The sequence below is a fragment of the Mus pahari genome, chromosome 5 (assembly GCF_900095145.1).
Source record: "Mus pahari chromosome 5, PAHARI_EIJ_v1.1, whole genome shotgun sequence".
Lineage (NCBI taxonomy): Eukaryota > Metazoa > Chordata > Mammalia > Rodentia > Muridae > Mus > Mus pahari.
The window spans coordinates 153,981,691-153,999,829 of NC_034594.1; the positions used below are offsets into that span (position 1 = coordinate 153,981,691).

The window sequence follows — 18,139 nt, forward strand, 5'->3', positions numbered from 1 at the left end:
AATATCTCTTCTTAATTATTTCTAAGGGGGGGGGGTTGTTACATTCTTTATATCTCCAAGCAAATTTTGATGATTAGTGGCTTTCATTAACTTTCAGAATGGTATTACAAAACCAGTTTCCCACTATTCTATTAAGTGCCAGGCAATGAGTGAAAGGAATGGTAGAGATGGTGCGTACCCTCTGAAGACCTCGAGCGCTGTCCATAAAGCACACAGAAGCAGACGCAAACATCACCCAGACAGACCACTGAGTCCACGGCAGACAACACGTTTCTCACTGGCTGGCAAAGCTTCTGTTTGCCCAGCTTGCAGGCAGGGAAGCCGAGGGCCCCAGGGTAGAGAGCACACACCACTAGTATGTGGGAGGCGGGCACACAAGACACGTGTCCTGACCACAAGCACCTGAGGCTCCTCTCCGTTCCCTCTCCTCACCTCCTTAGCTCGTCCTTCATGCAGGCCTCTACCTTGTGCACAGAGATCCAGGTTAGAGACCTGCAGTTAAGCTCCATCAAATGTTTGCTACAGGGGAAATAATCTGTGACCTCTGACCCTTGGGGTGGGGCTGGAGAGGTAAGTGGACATCAGGAGATGGGAAAGACCTGAGCCCTGGTGTCATCAAAAGAAGTAGAGGTCAAACCCAGGTCATCTGCCCAGAGTCTTGAGAATACAGAGAGATGAACAAAGTGACAGTTGAGAGAAACTCATTTGTAAGGCACCAAAAAACAATGTATTAACAGCAGCGTTTACGGACTACCTGGTGCATGCCAGCCAACGTGCATATTTCTTATTGGGTACTCAAAGCTTCTGTTTGCTTTTAAATGTTTAAATTAAGTTTAGATTCTCAAGTCAGTTCCTAAGCTAAAATTACCCTTGAAAATGCTTTAAAATTGCTTGGTAAATGTAGCCATGTTTGTCTTCTGTATGCAGACTGTCACACTGACTGTGTGTAAATGAACAGGAGATTCAGTGACATACATACATATGTGTGTGGGTGTTTGTGTGTTATATGTTATAGGTTGTATTTTATTGCAACATACCACATAAACAAAAATATATATCCTGAAATCTTTCATTACAATTAATTACTTTAAAACTCTGAAATTTTTATGATCATTGCAACTCATTAGTCCCTCCTACTCGGTGTAATAATCTTAGTTTATGGGCTGGTGAGATGGCTCAGTGGGTAAGAGCACCCGACTGCTCTTCCGAAGGTCCAGAGTTCAAATCCCAGCAACCACATGGTGGCTCATAACCATCTGTAACAAGATCTGACTCCCTCTTCTGGAGTGTCTGAAGACAGCTAGAGTGTACTTACATATAATAAATAAATAAATCTTTTAAAAAAAAATCCTAGTTTATATCACTGATAATGCCTTTACCAGTGGCTTTGTTCTCTGGCATGTCCTGTGGTCCTCACTAGGTCATCAGTGAAAGCCACTAACATTGGCCTCCTGACTGACTGTCCAGAACAATGTGTTTCTCCTCCTGGTCACTGGTCACTCGTTCTTAATATTTGTATTAGACAGATGTCCAACATTTTTGAAAAATGCTTAAGACAAACAGTTTTGGGAAGGGAAGGTGTGTTTTTGGCTTGTATTCCCAGAGGTTTCAGGCCATAGTAAACCCTGCTGCTTTGGGGCCTGTTTCAGCACAGGACCTCACAGTGGGAACACATGACAGGGGAGGCTTCTTACTGATGGAAGCCAATAAACAAAGTTGGACAGGGTTGGCATCCCAGAATCTCCTTCAGTGGCACACCACAATCCTCTAACTTCTTCTCTACCTATAGTCTCATCCTCTCCCAGTGGAGCCATTCTAGTCGCTGCACTTCTGATACTTGAGGCCTTGGCCTCCCTCATATGGCTCTGTAGATTGTACTGAAGGCCTCTTACTTCCATTACCTCGTGTATATGTTACCAAGGCAACTGCCTTTAAGTGTCTACCCCTTCCCAACCAGAAAGTTACAGGTGTGTGTGTTACAGTTTGCAATAGTGTAGTCCCGAGTGCCCAGTGTCTGTACCATATAGAACTAAGAAGAGCCTTGTGCGTAAATGGTCCATGGGGAGATGCTGACTCTGTGTGTTACCTAGAGGAGGTGCCTTACTCATGCAAAACTAACAGAGCAGTTAAACTTTCAGATGTACCAGCCAGTGCCCAGCTCTGCAAGCTTAAAGGACTGCATCAACATTATCCAGTCCTTCCCAGATGACGACTCTCCAGAAATACTAGGAATCCACCCCGAGGCCACATACACCTGCAGTGAGATCAAGGCCCAGAAATACATTGAAAATCTCATCTGTATGCAACCAAAAGATGCCCCAGGCTACCTCCTGATCAAGTAAGAGGACACCAGGCCTATTATTGGGTGGGAACTACCAGGTATAATCTAGAGAGAAAAGTATAATTTGCACGGTAGAAAAACCTACACTGTCCACATCACAGAAGCAAGTTCATGATACACATGTGCATGCACACACCTGCTCTCATGTGTGCATGTGCACACACGACACATTTGCCAAGCATGTGGCCATTAATAACTATCCGTTGGATAGGTGACTGAATTGTACCTGGTGAGTTGTCTTTTATGTGGATTTGGCTTTTCTGGTTTTTTTTTTTAAGTTTTTCAAGACAGGGTTTCTCTGTATAACAGCCCTAGCTGTCCTGGAACTTGCTTTGTAGACCAAGCCAGCCTCGAACTCAAACTCACAGAGCTAGGCCTGCCTCTGCCCACCTTGTGCTGGGATTAAAGGTGTGCACCACCCCACCTGGATTTAAATTAATTTGTTTAAATGTGAAACATGCACATGTGCTCTTCAGAGGAATAGACAGCCACTGAAATGACAGAAAGGGCTGTGTGCTCAAGAGAAACTTGCTAGTCGTCAGAGGCCCATGTAAGTGACAGTTCTGTTTGCTCTGTGGTCAGTGTCATGCTGCTTCAGTGGCCTTGTCTGAAAGCGGGTGGAAACAACTGTGTGCCCCCCAAGGCTGTTTTATGGTCCAAATGGTGTGACACATGTACCTCCTCCCCCTAAGACTATTAAATGAAACCAAGTGTGTCCACACCAGAGCTCCGTAACTAGCCCTCAAGACTTGCACTGCCTTTAAAGGTCACTCCACTCTGAGTTTGAAGACATTGCCCCGAGAGCCCAAGCATTCTTGCTGAGGAGCTGGACCACACTGGGCTCATTTTCTCCTCCCTGTCAGCCTCACAGGCCTCTGTCAAAATCTTAGCTCTGCCATGTCAGTTTGGGATGGGAAGGCAACAAGTGCCCCTCCTCATCTCTAAGTCCAGACAGTGACACTCAGTGTCTCAGGGACTCCCTAAGAGCCCGGTGACCTCTGCCTTGTTTTTAGTGTTTTAACATCAAGGATTAGAATATCATCGCAAACACCTTGTCAAGGCCTTTCAATAATGTTGCCTCCTCTTTGTAGACCTGATCAAACACTTTCAAACAGATGAACTTTTGTTATAAAGTTTGGATCCCAACTCATTCAGATAACAGTCAGAATGCTCTCTGGCTTTGACACATGGGTTTTGCTATTTGATCCATCATTCAGTGTTCTTTACTAACACAAAATAGACACAGTTCAAGTACCACTTCACTAGAAGTAAGTATGTGCTGCCTGCTTCATAGGGGTAAATTGCACATATAGAGAAAGGCAGATTCCCCAGGAGGAAGCATGTTCCCAGAGAGCAGCAGAGGGATATCCTGTAGACCCTGATGACACCCTTTCTACTATTAGCATTCTGCAATACAGCAGGGAAAGATGGTATGATTATAATGGAATTGTGTCGCTTTTGCTGGAGAGATGTAAACAAATGTCTATTCACCTCAGATAACAGAAACAATTCCTCCCAAATCTAGCTTAATGAACCAGTGGGTTTACTGAAGTTATTTTCAGGAGTATGGGTTATGGGTCACTTACAGGAGCACAGATGAGCCACTAATACAGGTGGCAACTCCCCAAAGCTTGCAGGCTGCCCTGATCATCAGTCTCTCCTGCCCAGTGACTGTCAATTCTGATATCAGTTTGCAGGGAGCCTTGTGAATCTTCTAAGTTTCAGGAACTTCCTGAGACTTGTGCTTACTTTACTCCATGGGCCTTCTGAGTTTAGTTCATTTCCTCAATATGAAGGAGTCTTTCTTTGAAGGAATGTTCAGTTTGAAAGAAATAGCTATACATCCAGAATGCATTTAACAGGCATCTTAAACATGTTTTATAGTGTCTCCTCAGTCATTTAGAGGCCATGATTCCTCCAGTCATATTAGTCAAACATGGAAATTCATTTGTCTGTGAGGTGCCATTGGGAGACCTGTCATATTCAATATAATCAAGGCTTTTTGACTTTTGAAATTACTTGAAGACACCTTAAATGGCTACTGAGAAACTGAAGCAAAAGCCAAAAGCAAAACATGATGACCAAACAGATGTGACAGATGTGTAAGATGGCCCAGAAGCAGTGCTACTGAGCTAAAACATCACACTGGTAGCATCAGGGTACCTTGGAAAGATGAAATTCATTTGGCTAAATAAAAAGAAACTTAGATGTTAAGTTTAAAAAACAAAATTGGCCCATACTGATGAGCAAAGGGAGCTCAAAGTGTAACTGTCCCAGCTCAGCTCACCCATTTCCTGCCCCGTTGGCTCCCCTGAGGCCTTCTATATCACAGCTGTGAGCTCCGTGAAGCTGCCCACCTTCTGTGGGGCCAAAGCAGATGGTACTCCCAGAGAATTGGGTCTGTGCCTCACTCTCCCCAATTCCTTTACAGGCCCATGCAGAGCAATGACGAGCTGGTAATGGAGGTCCTATCTGACATAATGTCACAGCTGCCCCTGACCGTGGAGAGCGAGGAAGTTTCTGGGCCTGGAAGCCAGAGCACATTCAATTTTATTGTGTCAAGTCCAATTTGGGAGAGGCTTCATGAAAATATTCAAGGTGAGTAGCAGCCCTGGCTTCTCCCACGCTGCAGCCTCTCCAGGAGAGATGCTGACACTGGAGGGGGACAGAGCAACTGTCACTTGGAAGGGTCAGGTGTCTCCCCAGATGGTGGCAGAGAGGAAAATGGGGCTGCAGTATTTGACAGAGGAGGGTGCCCAGAGGCACCAAAACCAAGAGGGAGGCAGCAGCCACCACAGCAGACACAGGCTCCGCTGGGGTCACTGGGGTCACTGGGGTCCCAGTGCGGCTCTCCATGCCCTCTGACCTCTGAGGCGGTGCTTAGAGCAGTACGATTTAGAGGGGGACGTCTCTTGATAGAGGTGAGGTAAGACCCAGTCCCAGCTCTTAAGGAGATAAATGCCTGTATTGGGAGACATTTCCAAGTTAAATTTTTAACATCCACAATTCCTTTGTCTAAATTCCACTTTCCCTTTCTTAACCATATTTTTTAATTTTTTGTTTGTATGCTGGTGAGGCATATACTTGAGCACACGTGTCCAGAGACGCCAAGAGATATCAGATGCCTTCAAGCTAGAGTTACAGCCGGTTGTTAATCATGATGTGGGTACTGGAAGTCAAATTTAGGTCCTCTGCAAGAGCAAAGAACAGTACATGCTCTTAACCACTGAACCAACCCTCCAGCCCTATAGTCTCTTTCCAAAATTCATTTTGGAGCCAAATGTTGAGCAACAGTTTACCAAAATGCAGACGTGCAGTTGGTGATGATGTATAATGGACAGTGGTTCCATGAGACTGCCCTAGTCACTACCATGGTCTCAGCGTAAGTGTGTGTGCTGGCATTCGTACAAGAGGGTCTCTGAAGGGGCATCTCCCGGAATGCTGAATCCAGCCTTCAGTTCTGTTGGCAAGTGTTAAAACAAACAAACAAACAAACAAACATAGCAAAGATAGGATCTCACTAAGGAGCCCTGTCCTGAAACTCAAGAGATCCACCTGCCTCTGCCTCCCAGGTTCTAAAATCTTGTGCCACCATGATTGGCTAAAACTTTCTGGAGACATATCACCTGCTTACTGACTTGCAATTAGGTAGGGTGACATACTTATTATGAGACATGGTAACAAGCAGTATGGTTGATCAAAAAAAAAAAAAAAAAACCCTAAAATATTTGTTATCTTGACTTCTCTAGAAAATGTCTACCAGCCGCAATGAAATGCATGGACTTCTTCCAACTTGGAAGCCCGCATACCTCAGACAAACCTCCTTCCCCCTGTAAACATCACATTCTCTCTCTCTCTCTCTCTCTTTTTAATTCAGGATATGATCCTCTTATCCACTCTGTCTTGATACCTTTTCTGAAAAAAGAAATAGAACGTTTCAATAAGTTATTATCTGTCATACATAAATCCTTAAAGAGTCTTCAACTCGCTATAAAGGGTGAGAGCATCCTCACTTCGGACCTGGAGGAGACATACGACTCTTTCATTCGGGCCAGAGTGCCCATGCTGTGGCAGGTAAGCAACCATGTTTGTTTGCCTCTTGCCGGAGATAAATGTCAGTGCTCCACACTGACTGAGCTGACTGTCCCACTTGAGGAGACGGTGGCAACCATTGTGTTAATCTACTCTGGGTACAAATGTGAGCAAACACAACCAATTAGACAGCAATGTAGCAAGTCCACCCAAATTTATCTCTGAGTTGTTTACCACGAAGCTTTAAGGTATCAATCTGGAAACAGCCAGGAGATACACGAAGAGGAATCTGGTTACCTGGACTAAGGTCTGGCCACAAGATGAGGTGTGCGCACACAGGTCAAAGGCCCCATAGGGTCTTGGCAGAGCTTTGAAAGCTTCAGAAGAATGTGGAGGCATATGCTTGAATGTAAAAGTGCATGTGTTCTAACTGTAAGAAACACAGATGGCATAGCAGGAAGGCAGATCTCGGTAGTTACCTTAAGTGGCGTCCTGATGGTCCTTGTGTAGAGAAAGGCATTGGCTTGCATGTTATATTCTGTAGTATTTCAGTCCACTGTTCTATTCTCTCTCATTCATAGTTAGTATAAAACTTTAAATGTTTACAAATACCATAAGCTACATATTTTTAGGGAACAGGAAGTTATTACAAATGACTGCCACCAATAAATAAACAGTACTGACAACTGCTACCTGGGTAAACCCTGAAAACCTCAGCTCTGCCGCAGAACCCAGGAAGGTCATCATGAAAGGCCATCACTTAAAGGAGAAGTCCATAACATACAAACCCATACCGTAGTGGCTGCTTCCAGCTTCAGGTGGCAGACAATGAAGCCACAACAGAGAAGGGGGGGGGGGGGGAGAAGGTTGATTGTTTGCTTTGGTTTGGTTTGGTAGTGAAAACGTGCTAGAGATGACTGCAGTATTGGTTGTCCAACTCAGTAAATACATCTAATGACAATGAATATATACCCCAAATAAGTAATTGTGTGGTTATGTGAATTGTAGATCAATATAATACTTTAAACAAACAAACAAAAACCCTGTGTAGAAAACACAAGAGCCAGGCCTGGTGGCGCAGGCCTTTAATCCCAGCACTCGGGCGGCAGAGGCAGGCGGATTTCTGAGTTCGAGGCCAGCCTGGTCTACCAAGTGAGTTCCAGGACAGCCAGGGCTATACAGAGAAACCCTGTCTCGAAAAAAACAAAAAAAACAAAAAACAAAAAAAGAAAAAGAAAAAAAAAGAAAACACAAAAAAGAAGTTAAAAGGCATCAGTGATAACTAATTCTTTAAAAACTGAATATAAATGAGTGAAAAATTGAAATGTAGCATTTGTAGATTTCACATGTGGAGCATGGTGGGACTGGAGGCTGGCTTGTTACTGTAGGTGCAATAACTGTGGATTTCTGGCTTGTTGTGCCACTGCGTTGGGAAGCTGCAACACAGCTGCAAAAGGCTGAGTAGCTGTGTGTCTGCCTGACACATCTAAGCTGAGCTAACTGGATGAGTGGCAAGATGGTTACGGGAAGTGCGTAGAGCTAGGGGGACTTGAGAGTGAAGCTACTGAGAACAGTTAGGTAAGAGAACTCCAGGCAAGACTTCATGCTGTCAGCCTGCTCCTCACTCCAGCAAAAGGCTGGAAGGAGTCGGGCAGCAGATTCACCTCCAAGAGAGAAGCTAGTGAACTAGTAGTCAAAGTCCAGAAGACAGATGGGTGCCCCGGAGTGGGGTGGGACCAAGTCCAGAGCAGGTGACTTCTAATGAGGATAGATGAGGGGACTGGAGGCCAGGATGTCCTCACAAGACACCTGTAGTAAACAGAAGACAGAGGCAGCTGCGGACTGCAAACCCCACTCCCTCTTCCCCTTGACATCTGGGGACCTGTTATGAGCAGGAGTTGACAATGGACAGTGGAGATTGCATGCAGAGGTAACACCCCAGAAGGTCAAGAGGTCAGGCCAGCTCTGCTGGGCTGGAAGGAAAAGGATGGGAACGCACACCAGGAAGGCTAGGGAGTTCAAGTGGATAAAACCCAGAGACCCCATGAACACAATGTCCCCGAAAGAAGAGGAAGGCGAGAGGCAAAGGTTTAAGAGTGACGAGAGCTTGTAGCCAGGACAGGCACATTCAATTAGGGTGGTGTGAGTTCCTTGGTACTAATTTTCAGGCTTATCACTGTTTTTACAGCTGAAAAATGGCATCTCCTGCCAAGGTATTTCTCCCTGGCAGAAATGCGCCTCAAGACCTCTATACAGATTTACAGAAACGATGTGCCTCTCTTTCTCAATCTGCAGAAGAACGCCTACAAGTCCTGCAAGCCCCTGAGCTTCTGGGTGAGCAACCTCATCCAGAGGGTGAACTTCTTCAACACCTGGGCCAAAGTGGCCTACACAGCCATCCACCAACGGTAAGCACCAGGGCACGTGACCTGCATGGCCATCCACCATCGGTGAGAGCCATGGCCAGGGCTGCTTCTCCTTCCTTCCCGGCTTCTGCTAGAGCTTGCCGGCTTCCCCACTCACCTCACTACATGATGCACTCTCATGGGTTTTCTTTCTTCTCACCCCTTCCTTTTGGGATGAGAGAACAGGGACCTGGAATTTGGGCTCCCGTGCAATGTCTTCCCATGCTGAGAGCTGGAAGTATGTTTCTCCCCGCCATCCGGCACTCTGCCTGGAAAAGTGACCCCGGGGGAATGTGGCATAGTGTGTGAAAAACCCTGGTTGTGTCTCCCTGACTCAGTTTCACAGTCATCCCATGGTAGGGGGTGGGTACCGACCCTGTCATCATCCTGTTTCAGGAAGGAATAAGCCATAGCACAGGAAATGATCTACCCAAGGTGTCACAACTAGAATACAGAAGTATTGCAATGCAAACCCAGAGGTTCTGTGTCCCAGCCTGTGCCCAGACACACGAGTCCCAACCATGGGCAAAGCCTGCAACTCAGAAACAAATACTCAGATTGCTCCCAGCCCAGCAGGTGTTTCCAAATCCATGGCTTCCGCAGTCCACCCTCCCTTTCCCCTAAGACGCCTCAAGTTATGCCCCGTGTCCTTCAAAGTATAAAACCGAGGCTGAGGTAGACGGGGTCAGTGGTCAGAGCTACTCTCTAGTAGACCAGTGGTGGCTGCCAAGGCCACTTGAGAGGGAGCAGCGACCATGCCCTCAGATACCCTGCCCTGCCCCTGACTTCTCACCAGGTACATGTTGTTTATAACAACCTGGAGACAGCTGGGCCAGAAATCCAGACGTCCCGCTGACTTCAAGATTGAAATCACTGATGGGTTCCCTGCACGATACTGGCTCTCGGCTTTCTTCTCCCCACAAGGTGAGTGCTCTCGCCCAGGGCACACTCACATCTGGCTCTGGCGTGTTTGCACGCAGCCACTCCAGTCCACTAGCCTGCAGGCCCATGGGCCCTGAGCCTGTCTTCCCCTACCACCTCTCCCTATCTCTAGGATAACTTGAGATACCCAAGGACCCACTAGGCCTTGGCAAGGTTCGTTCTATTGAAGACCCAGAACTAAGACCCTCTCTAATGCCTACAACAAGAGAAAATACTGTACCTCAGACGCTTATTAACAAGAATTGATGGCCATATGTCTGCTGTAGCCTGCCTGCTCAGCACAGACACTAAGTGGAATATGAAGCAGGGAGCCAAGGCCCATAGGGACCTGAGAGGAAGCCACAGTGGACTAAGCTCCACAGGGGTAGGCTGGGTTTCCTTTATCTCTGTGGCACCCCCAGTACCTAACTTGTCCAACACCAGCGACACTCACAGTCAATATTTGAGGAATGAATGGGTGACTTCCCATGAGCCCATACATGAACAAATCATTCCTTAGTACATAAAACAGGGAGATCCTAACCGATGGCCACTGAAGGCCACTAAGGAAGGGACTTGAAGATGAGACTTGCCACTTGCCAGGAAGTATTGCCCAGGCAGAAGAAGAGGACAATAAGCAGCATCCACACAGCCAGCACCACAGGCTACCAGCCCTGTTCTGTTCAGACAGTTCCCTCCGTGGTCTTTGAAGGTTGTTGTAGTCTGTATGTCTAGCTAGGGAAAAAAGAACTCACCTGAGGCCTTGAAGAGATGGCTCAGCAGTCATCCTGGAGAGGACCCAAGTCTGGTTACCAGCACTGATGTAGCACTTCACAACCATTCATAACTCTAGTGCCAGAACATCCTATCTTCTGACCCCCAGAAGCACCAAGCACACATGTGGTACACAGGCATAATGAAAGCATCACGCTCATATATAACACATGTGGTACACAGGCATAATGAAAGCAACACGCTCATTCATATATAACACATGTGGTACACAGGAATAATGAAAGCAACACGCTCATATATAAAGTGAGAAATCTAAGAGAAAAAAATATTTTTTTAAAGGGTTCTAGGGAGGGGCTGGTGAGATGACTCAGTGGGTAGGAGCACCCAACTGCTCTTCCAAAGGTCCGGAGTTCAAATCCCAGCAACCACATGGTGGCTCATAACCATCCGTAACAGGATCTGGCGCCCTCTTCTGGAGTGTCTGAAGACAGCTACAGAGTACTTACATATAATAAATAAATAAATAAATCTTAAAAAAAAGGGGGGGAGGTTCAGAAACCTGCCCAAAGTCCTACACCTACCTAGTAACTTAGAGGACTTTGAAGGACTCACCCAAGTGACTATGTTTTTAATTTAGCCTGACTTAAGAGTAACCTGTTTAACCAAGTACAGACACAAGATCCACAGACAGCAAGTGTGGCCTGAAGCCATAAAGATGACAGTAAGGGAGACATCAGGGAGTTGATGCAATGAAGAGAGAGAAAAAAATCAGGAAAAAAAATGGAGGGAGAGAGGGAGAGATACAAGGAGGGAGGGAGGAAGAGAGGAAAGGGAAGGGAAGGAGGGAGGGGGAAGGAGGAAGAGTGGAAAGGAAAGGGAAGGGAAGGAGGGAGGGAAGGAGGAAGAGTGGGAAGGAGAGAGAGGGAGGGGTGGCGGGAGCCAGGCAGGTTAGTCAGACACTGATGATAAGACAGAAGGAGGGCTTTGGAGGCTGGAGTTCAACTTCGGCCTTGGCCTTGGCCATAGAGAAGTCTACTTTGTCCCAGTCAAAAGCTGGCTGTAGCTTCAGTCGGGGATCCTGGGCCAGGAGAGAAGGAGGCAGATAGGAGAAGCTGGGAGGCAGAACCAGCTGGCCTTCCTGTTTGAGATGATGTGACAGGGCAGACAGAGCTCAGAAGAATTCAAGGCCACCTCTAGCTCAGAGGGATAAAGGAATCATCATGAAGGCTCGACCTTGTCCTTATCATCTGTACCCTCCCCCTCCATGCAACCCAGGGTAAAATACAGGCAGGTTAGCAAGCCCAGAAAGAAAGGGACTCTCCTTACTCTATGACATTGCCGGGACCACATGCTCATTCCCCAATGACCTAGCTCTATGACCAAGGCACAGTGATGAGCCAAAGTTAAGAGCAGCCAAGGCTCAGGGACTAGCACTGGGACCCCTCTCCCTGCACAAAGGACCTACAGAATAACCCGTGTCACAGACCTGAAAGTGTATGTGGCTGGCTCCACTGGTGCCCTTCGGGCTCACCCCATGGTGTGTGACACTATTCCTGGGTAAGTGTCAACAAGCATCTATTCACAGAAGATAGGGAACCAACCAAGATAAGGACACCACCAAAGACCAAACTCAGTGAACCAATACATTAGGTGATGGCTCATAAAAGCTATGGTCCTAGAGCTCACTGCACAGCCTGCAGGCAGCTCAACAAGCCAGAGTGCCTTGCCCAGGATGTCCAGCATGCCTGAGAGTATCTCTCAGCAATTCTTGCTGTTTAGTGACACTTGGGAGGGGGGAGGAGTTATGGTGAAACTAGTCAATTTCAGAAACTTCCTAAAGCTTCTGAATTGCTTACTTCCCGAGTTTTAAGGTTCACTGCAGGATGGAATATTTCTCCTTTAGAACATTCTGCTTCTTACCAAGCTTCCCTGTAAAATGGAATGTTTTATCTAGGAGTAATGTAATACCAAAACCACATTATCCTTCCTCCCTGCCTCTTCCCTTCATCTCCACGGGGCAGCCATAGTGCCTACCCCACAGGAAACCTGGGGCTTACCAGAACTTTGACATTGTTTTTCTTCAAAGCCTTTCTTACTGCTGTGCTTCAAGACTATGGAAGAGCGCAAGGAATCTCCATGGACGCCCTCACTTTCACTCACAAAGTAATTTATAATACCAATGTCACTCAAGAGGATGATATCTCCAAACTTCTCCAGAAGAGGCTCAACATAGTCAGGAGAGCTTTCCAGGTACTGGGTGCTAAAGAACCGGAAAGGGTCCAGCCTCCATCTATGACTAAAGGCCTGGCTCATTTAGCTGTATAGATGGAATGTAAGTGTTCACAGTTCTGTGTCTTCATGTCTCTGTGTGCTTTTGTGCCTACAATGTCATCTATAATGTTGCAGCTAGGTAGCAATGTCACACCTCCAGCTGTGTTCTTTCTGCTTAGAGTTGCTTTAGCTATCTGTGATCTTTAGTGTTTTCATACAGATTCTAGGGGTATGAAAACCCTAGTTCTGGGAAGACTACCATTGGAATTTTGGTAGATGTGTATTGGATCTGCAGATTGCTTTTAGAGGCACAGCGATTTTGACAGTCTATCAATCCAGGAGCATAGAAGGTCTTTCCATCATCTGATGTCTTCAATTTCTTTTTTCAGTATCTTAAAACTTCTCAGGAGACTTTTATCTCCATGGTTGGGTTTATTCCCAGACATTTTTACTTTTTAGGTTACTGTAAAAAGGATGCATTTCCTGTTATCTCTATCAGCAAGTTCAGTTTTGATGTATATAAGAGCTACTGATTTTTTGCTGTTATCATTGCTCACTTGCGTTTCTGTTCTATTTTTTAAGACAGTCTCACCCACTATGTAACACTGGCTGTCCTGGAAGTCACTAAGTAGATGCATTCTAGCCTAGAACTATGTAAACCAGGCTGGCCTGGAACCCAGGATGCCAAGTGCTGGGATTAAAGGCATGGGCCACCTCACCCACGAAAATCTACTTATTTTTGAATGCTGACTTTGTATCATGCTATTCTTCTGAAAGCTTTTTAATGCTGCTTTTTGGTGGAGTCTGTAAAATCTTTTAAAGATGAAATGTTAACTGCCAAAAGGGATAGTGTCCTGGTTAGTCACCCTGTAAGTTTCATTTTGTCAACTTGACATGCGTAAAGCTATCTGGGACTGGGAAGAAACCTCAGTAGAGAAAAACGCCTGAGTCAGATGGCTTGTAGGAAGTCTATAGGGCTTTTCCTTGACTTATGATTGATGGGAGGGCCCGGCTCACTGGGGGAAGTGCTAATCCTGGGCAGATGATCCTGGTTGCTTAAGAATGTGGACGGAGCATGCCATGGGGATCAGGCCAATAAGTGGCATTCCTCCAGTCTCTACTCCAGTTCCTGCCTACAGGTTCCTGCCCTGCTTCAACTGCTGCCCTGGCTTCCCTCAGTGGACTGAGATGAGATGAATAAACCCTTTCCTCCCTAAGTTGCTTTTGGTCATGGTCTTTAACACAGAAGGTGGGGGGAGGGGGGAGAAAGACAGTTTTTCTTCCTGATTTATTGCATTTACACCTTTCTCTTCTTATAGAACCCTTTTTCAATGAGTAAAGACAATAGACACCCTTGTCTGTGCCAAGAAAAAAATGCTATTTTCCATCTTTAGCATAATGTTGGCTATAAGTTTGTGTTACCCCCTTTATTACAATAAGAAAGCTGTCTTTTCCTAGTTTACTCAGGATTTTTATCATGACTTCTTTGAGATGATTATGTGATTTGTCTTTAATTTATGAATTATATTTTTATTGATTCATATGTCAAACCAACCTTGCATCCCTGGGATGACACCAGCTTGTCTGTGATATATGATTTTTTTTTTTTTTTTGAGACAGGGTTTTTTTTCTGTATAGCTCTGGCTGTCCTGGAACTCACTTTGTAGACCAGGCTGGCCTCAAACTCAGAAATCCACCTGCCTCTGCCTCCCAAGTGCTGGGATTAAAGGCGTGTGCCACCACGCCCAGCCCTGTGATAAATGATCTTAACATGATCATGAAGTCAGCTATAATCTTAACATGATCATAAGTCAGCTATGATCTTAACATGAAGTCAGCTATGATCATAACCTGATCATGAAGTCAGCTTGCAATTACTTTGTGAAGCCTTCTGCATCTATGTTGAGGAGACTGCCTTGTAGTTTTCTTGTCTTTGTCTGAGTTCAGGCCCACAGAAAGCTTGGTGCTGTTCCTCCTGTCCAGCCTGATGCAATCTGACAAGTGCCGGTATCAGGCCTCCCTTGAGAGCTTGGTAGACTTCGCAGCATACTCCTTCTCCAGCCGTTTCTTTGTAAAGACTTGTAAGCAATGCTTTATCTTAGTTTGCTATGGGTGTGTTTAGACTAATATATTCTGGCTTTAATTTCTGTTAAATCATATGCACTTAAAATTTTACTCATTTTGTCTAAATTTTCCCGTTTGTTGGAATCTTAAGTTTTCAAAGCATTCCTAACGATGTGGCTTTCACCAGTTGCCATAGCAACTCCCTGTCATTGGCTTTACTAGTTTGCACCTTGTGTTCCTTTTGGTCCCCTCGGTCAGTCTTGTTAACCTGTTTGTCTGCTTACTGTCGCATGCTGTTCTTTTCCTCACTCACCTGCTCTGTTCCATATTCTTTGTTGCCATCTGTGGACATGGGTTTAGCTGCTCCTGGATTTTTCTAGAGCTTGGAGATAATGCATCAGGTCATTTCATTAGAATCTATTTTTACTGTAAGCAGAGTCCTCTCAGGACTGCTGCCTACACTATACCCACAATGTTCTCGGTTTCATTTGATTCTAAGGATTTAATTTTAATTTCTTCCTTGATCCAGTTTGGTGACTTTCCTGGCTGTATCTTGAGATGGTTTTGTTTTTGGTTTTTTGTTTTGTTTTGTTTTTTGTTTTGTATAGCCCTGGCTGTCCTCGAACTCAGAAATCTGTCTGCCTCTGCCTCCCAGGTGCTGGGATTAAAGGCGTGCGCCACCACGCCCGGCTTGAGGTGGTTTTGTAATGTTCTTGTACATGTTTTGAATTTCTTTTGCTTCTTTGGGGACTCTGGCATTTCTGTGCCTCGTGTTTTCTAGTATTGAAAAGCTTATGGAGTGTTGGGTGGAGTATCTGTCGCTCTGTGGGGAGAGGGCATGGAGTGTCACTCATGAGTGTTGTGCCCATCTATTGGAGAGCACATGCCCTCTGGTTCATAATGCTCCTCTTTTTCCTATTCTTGTTGTTCAACCTTCATAATGAACTGTCTTCCCTTGGGTTTATGTTTGGGGGTTGCGGGGGAGCCAACTACAGAAACAATTGATGGTTAACAGAAGTTCTCTGCAGAAGAAATACTGAGCCTAACTTGAGTCACTATAAGGTTTGAAAACAGGAGTCCTAGAGTCTCTGCTGGGGGAGTGAAGACTGAACGGGGTGAGGTTTAGAGATGAGACTAGGAATGTAAAGTCAGTCTGAAGCGCGGTAGAGAAACCACTTATGTAAACTTTGAGACCAGAAGGACAGACGTGAGCGTCAAGTAAGCAGGTTCTCACTTCCTTCTGCTTTACACTAAGAACCAACTTCAATTTAGGGCAAATTAAGATAGCTTCCATTTACTTTTAAATGGCTCTCTGGAGAATTACTTACAAACTATGCTCCTCAGAGAAAAAAGGCCTACATATTTCACGGCCACATTCAGGGTGGCAGCCCACACTATGATCCCAGAACTCAGGGAAGGTACGAGGATTAGCAGTCCAAGGTTATCGTCAATTACTAAAAGTTCAAGGCAAGCCTGGGCCACATGAAACCCTGTCTCAAAAGAATACCATGGCAAATCATGGAATTATAAGTGGAAATCATATTATCAAGTGTGCAAATTATAAGCAATGAACATGATTTATAAGAAAAGGCATCTCAAGAACAGGTCAGGTGCATTGGGTGAACTCTGTCATTTACATAAATGGTAAGGGGAAAAGAGGAGACATTATACAAAACAATTCCCAGGAAAACTCCTGTAGAATAAAGTGAAAATACAACTTTAGACATTTGGCCTGCACCTCGGCATGTGCACATTCCAGAACGCACAGGCTACAGAAGGTCCCTGAGCATACTGTGGCCTCTCCATGTCAGTGATGTGACCCTGGACATCAGTGCCCACTTTGCCTCAAGGGCTTGCCAGATTCACCAGAAGAATAAAGGCTCCTGAGCAGTGCAGGCCTCATCTGTCCTGCACCCAAACCCCAGATCAGCAGCTGTATAGCCCATCTGCTACCCTGGACACATGTGATATTGGAGCTGCTGGTATTTTCTACCTAAGGGTTCAGAAACCCAAACTCTGTGTGTGTGGTGTGTGTGTGGGGGGGGGGGGGAGAGAGAGAGAGAGAGAGACAGAGACAGAGACAGAGACAGGGTTTCAATGTGTAGCCCTGGCTGTCCTAAAATTCACTTTGTAGACCAGGCTGACCTCAAAGCTCAGCTATCCTCCTGCCTCTGCCACCTGCTGGGATTAAAGGTGTGTGCCACCACGTCCAGCCATAAACCCAAACTCTTATTTCAAGTTAAAGACTTAATTTTCCTGTATCAATGATGCTACAGAATTGTTCCCCGCCTGCTTTCAATTTCCAAATCTTTCCCAAGTGAGGGAGCCTCGTAGGAGAAGCAGGCAGGTTTGAGCACAACTTGCTGACTCCTCTCACAGCTGCATTCTCCCTCTGGTTTCCCCTAAGCATTCAGGGCAGCGGGGGTCGGGGGGGCAATCTTAGCCGAGGCTCATGACTTGTGAAAGAAGTTCCCTGACCCTTCCCCTCTCTCATTAGCAACACCAGGACCACTCTCCCAAAGGAGTTTACATTTTTGGTTTATTCATGGAGGGGGCACGATGGGATCCTGAACAGGAAGTGCTGGAAGATTCGCTGCCCACTCAGTTATGCTGTGAATTTCCCGACATGCTCTTTTTGCCAACAAAGGTAATCACCAGACTTGGTAAGGAAAAACCAAACTTGTGAATTCTCATTACCTCATGATCTCATGAGGGAAATGTAATAATGTACGTTAGACAAAACAGTACAATACTGTTCAAGACCTAAAAACAGGCTAAAACTGATGTCCAGTGTTGCCTCTCAGGTACACCAAGTTATCACGTTATCACTGCTTTAACTTCTCTAGGCACAATTTCAACATGCAACTACCCTATCATTAGATATGTTCAGTGCAAAAACAAATATCGTCAAATATACTCATAGAAAATGTCATCTATTGGTTTTAACTGTGAACTGACTAAGAATCTTTGTTTTTAGATTACTGAACCCTCCCCCTCCCAGGATTCTGAGCAGACAGCCTCAGAACTGCAAACTTTTGAGTGTCCAGTTTACTACACGCCCGAGAGGTCAAGAAACACAATTGGCTTACCAACACCTGTGCTAACATCAGTGCATTTACCCACGAAGAAACCTCCTAGTCACTGGATCACCATGCAGGTTGCACTGCTGTGTGAGAAGAATGAATGAATAAACACCCACAGCAAACCAGTCTAAGTCTGGGCTCTTCCTACACATCCATGCATGAGGACGGTCACACGCAGGTGCCTAGCCAAACCTAGCAGATGTGTGGGAGACGTCAACAGGCAAGCAGTGGCTGTGCGGTCTTTCATAGATCACAGAGGCTTCTGCTATGCATATATATTTGCTTCA

The 18,139-nt window shown here is 45.6% G+C and overlaps 1 protein-coding gene across 1 annotated transcript in view; it reads left to right on the forward strand.

Moving 5' to 3' along the window:
* Positions 1 to 17,956, forward strand: part of Dnah14 (dynein axonemal heavy chain 14) — a 218,934-nt gene extending 200,978 nt beyond the window's left edge. The window contains exons 77-84 of the mRNA XM_029538709.1: positions 2,139 to 2,338; positions 4,773 to 4,939; positions 6,219 to 6,415; positions 8,669 to 8,781; positions 9,575 to 9,702; positions 12,521 to 12,684; positions 17,267 to 17,416; positions 17,747 to 17,956. Of these exons, the coding sequence (XP_029394569.1) occupies positions 2,139 to 2,338; positions 4,773 to 4,939; positions 6,219 to 6,415; positions 8,669 to 8,781; positions 9,575 to 9,702; positions 12,521 to 12,684; positions 17,267 to 17,416; positions 17,747 to 17,956 (1,329 nt within the window). The remainder of the gene's footprint in view (positions 1 to 2,138; positions 2,339 to 4,772; positions 4,940 to 6,218; positions 6,416 to 8,668; positions 8,782 to 9,574; positions 9,703 to 12,520; positions 12,685 to 17,266; positions 17,417 to 17,746) is intronic.
* The last annotated feature ends 183 nt before the right edge of the window (positions 17,957 to 18,139 follow it).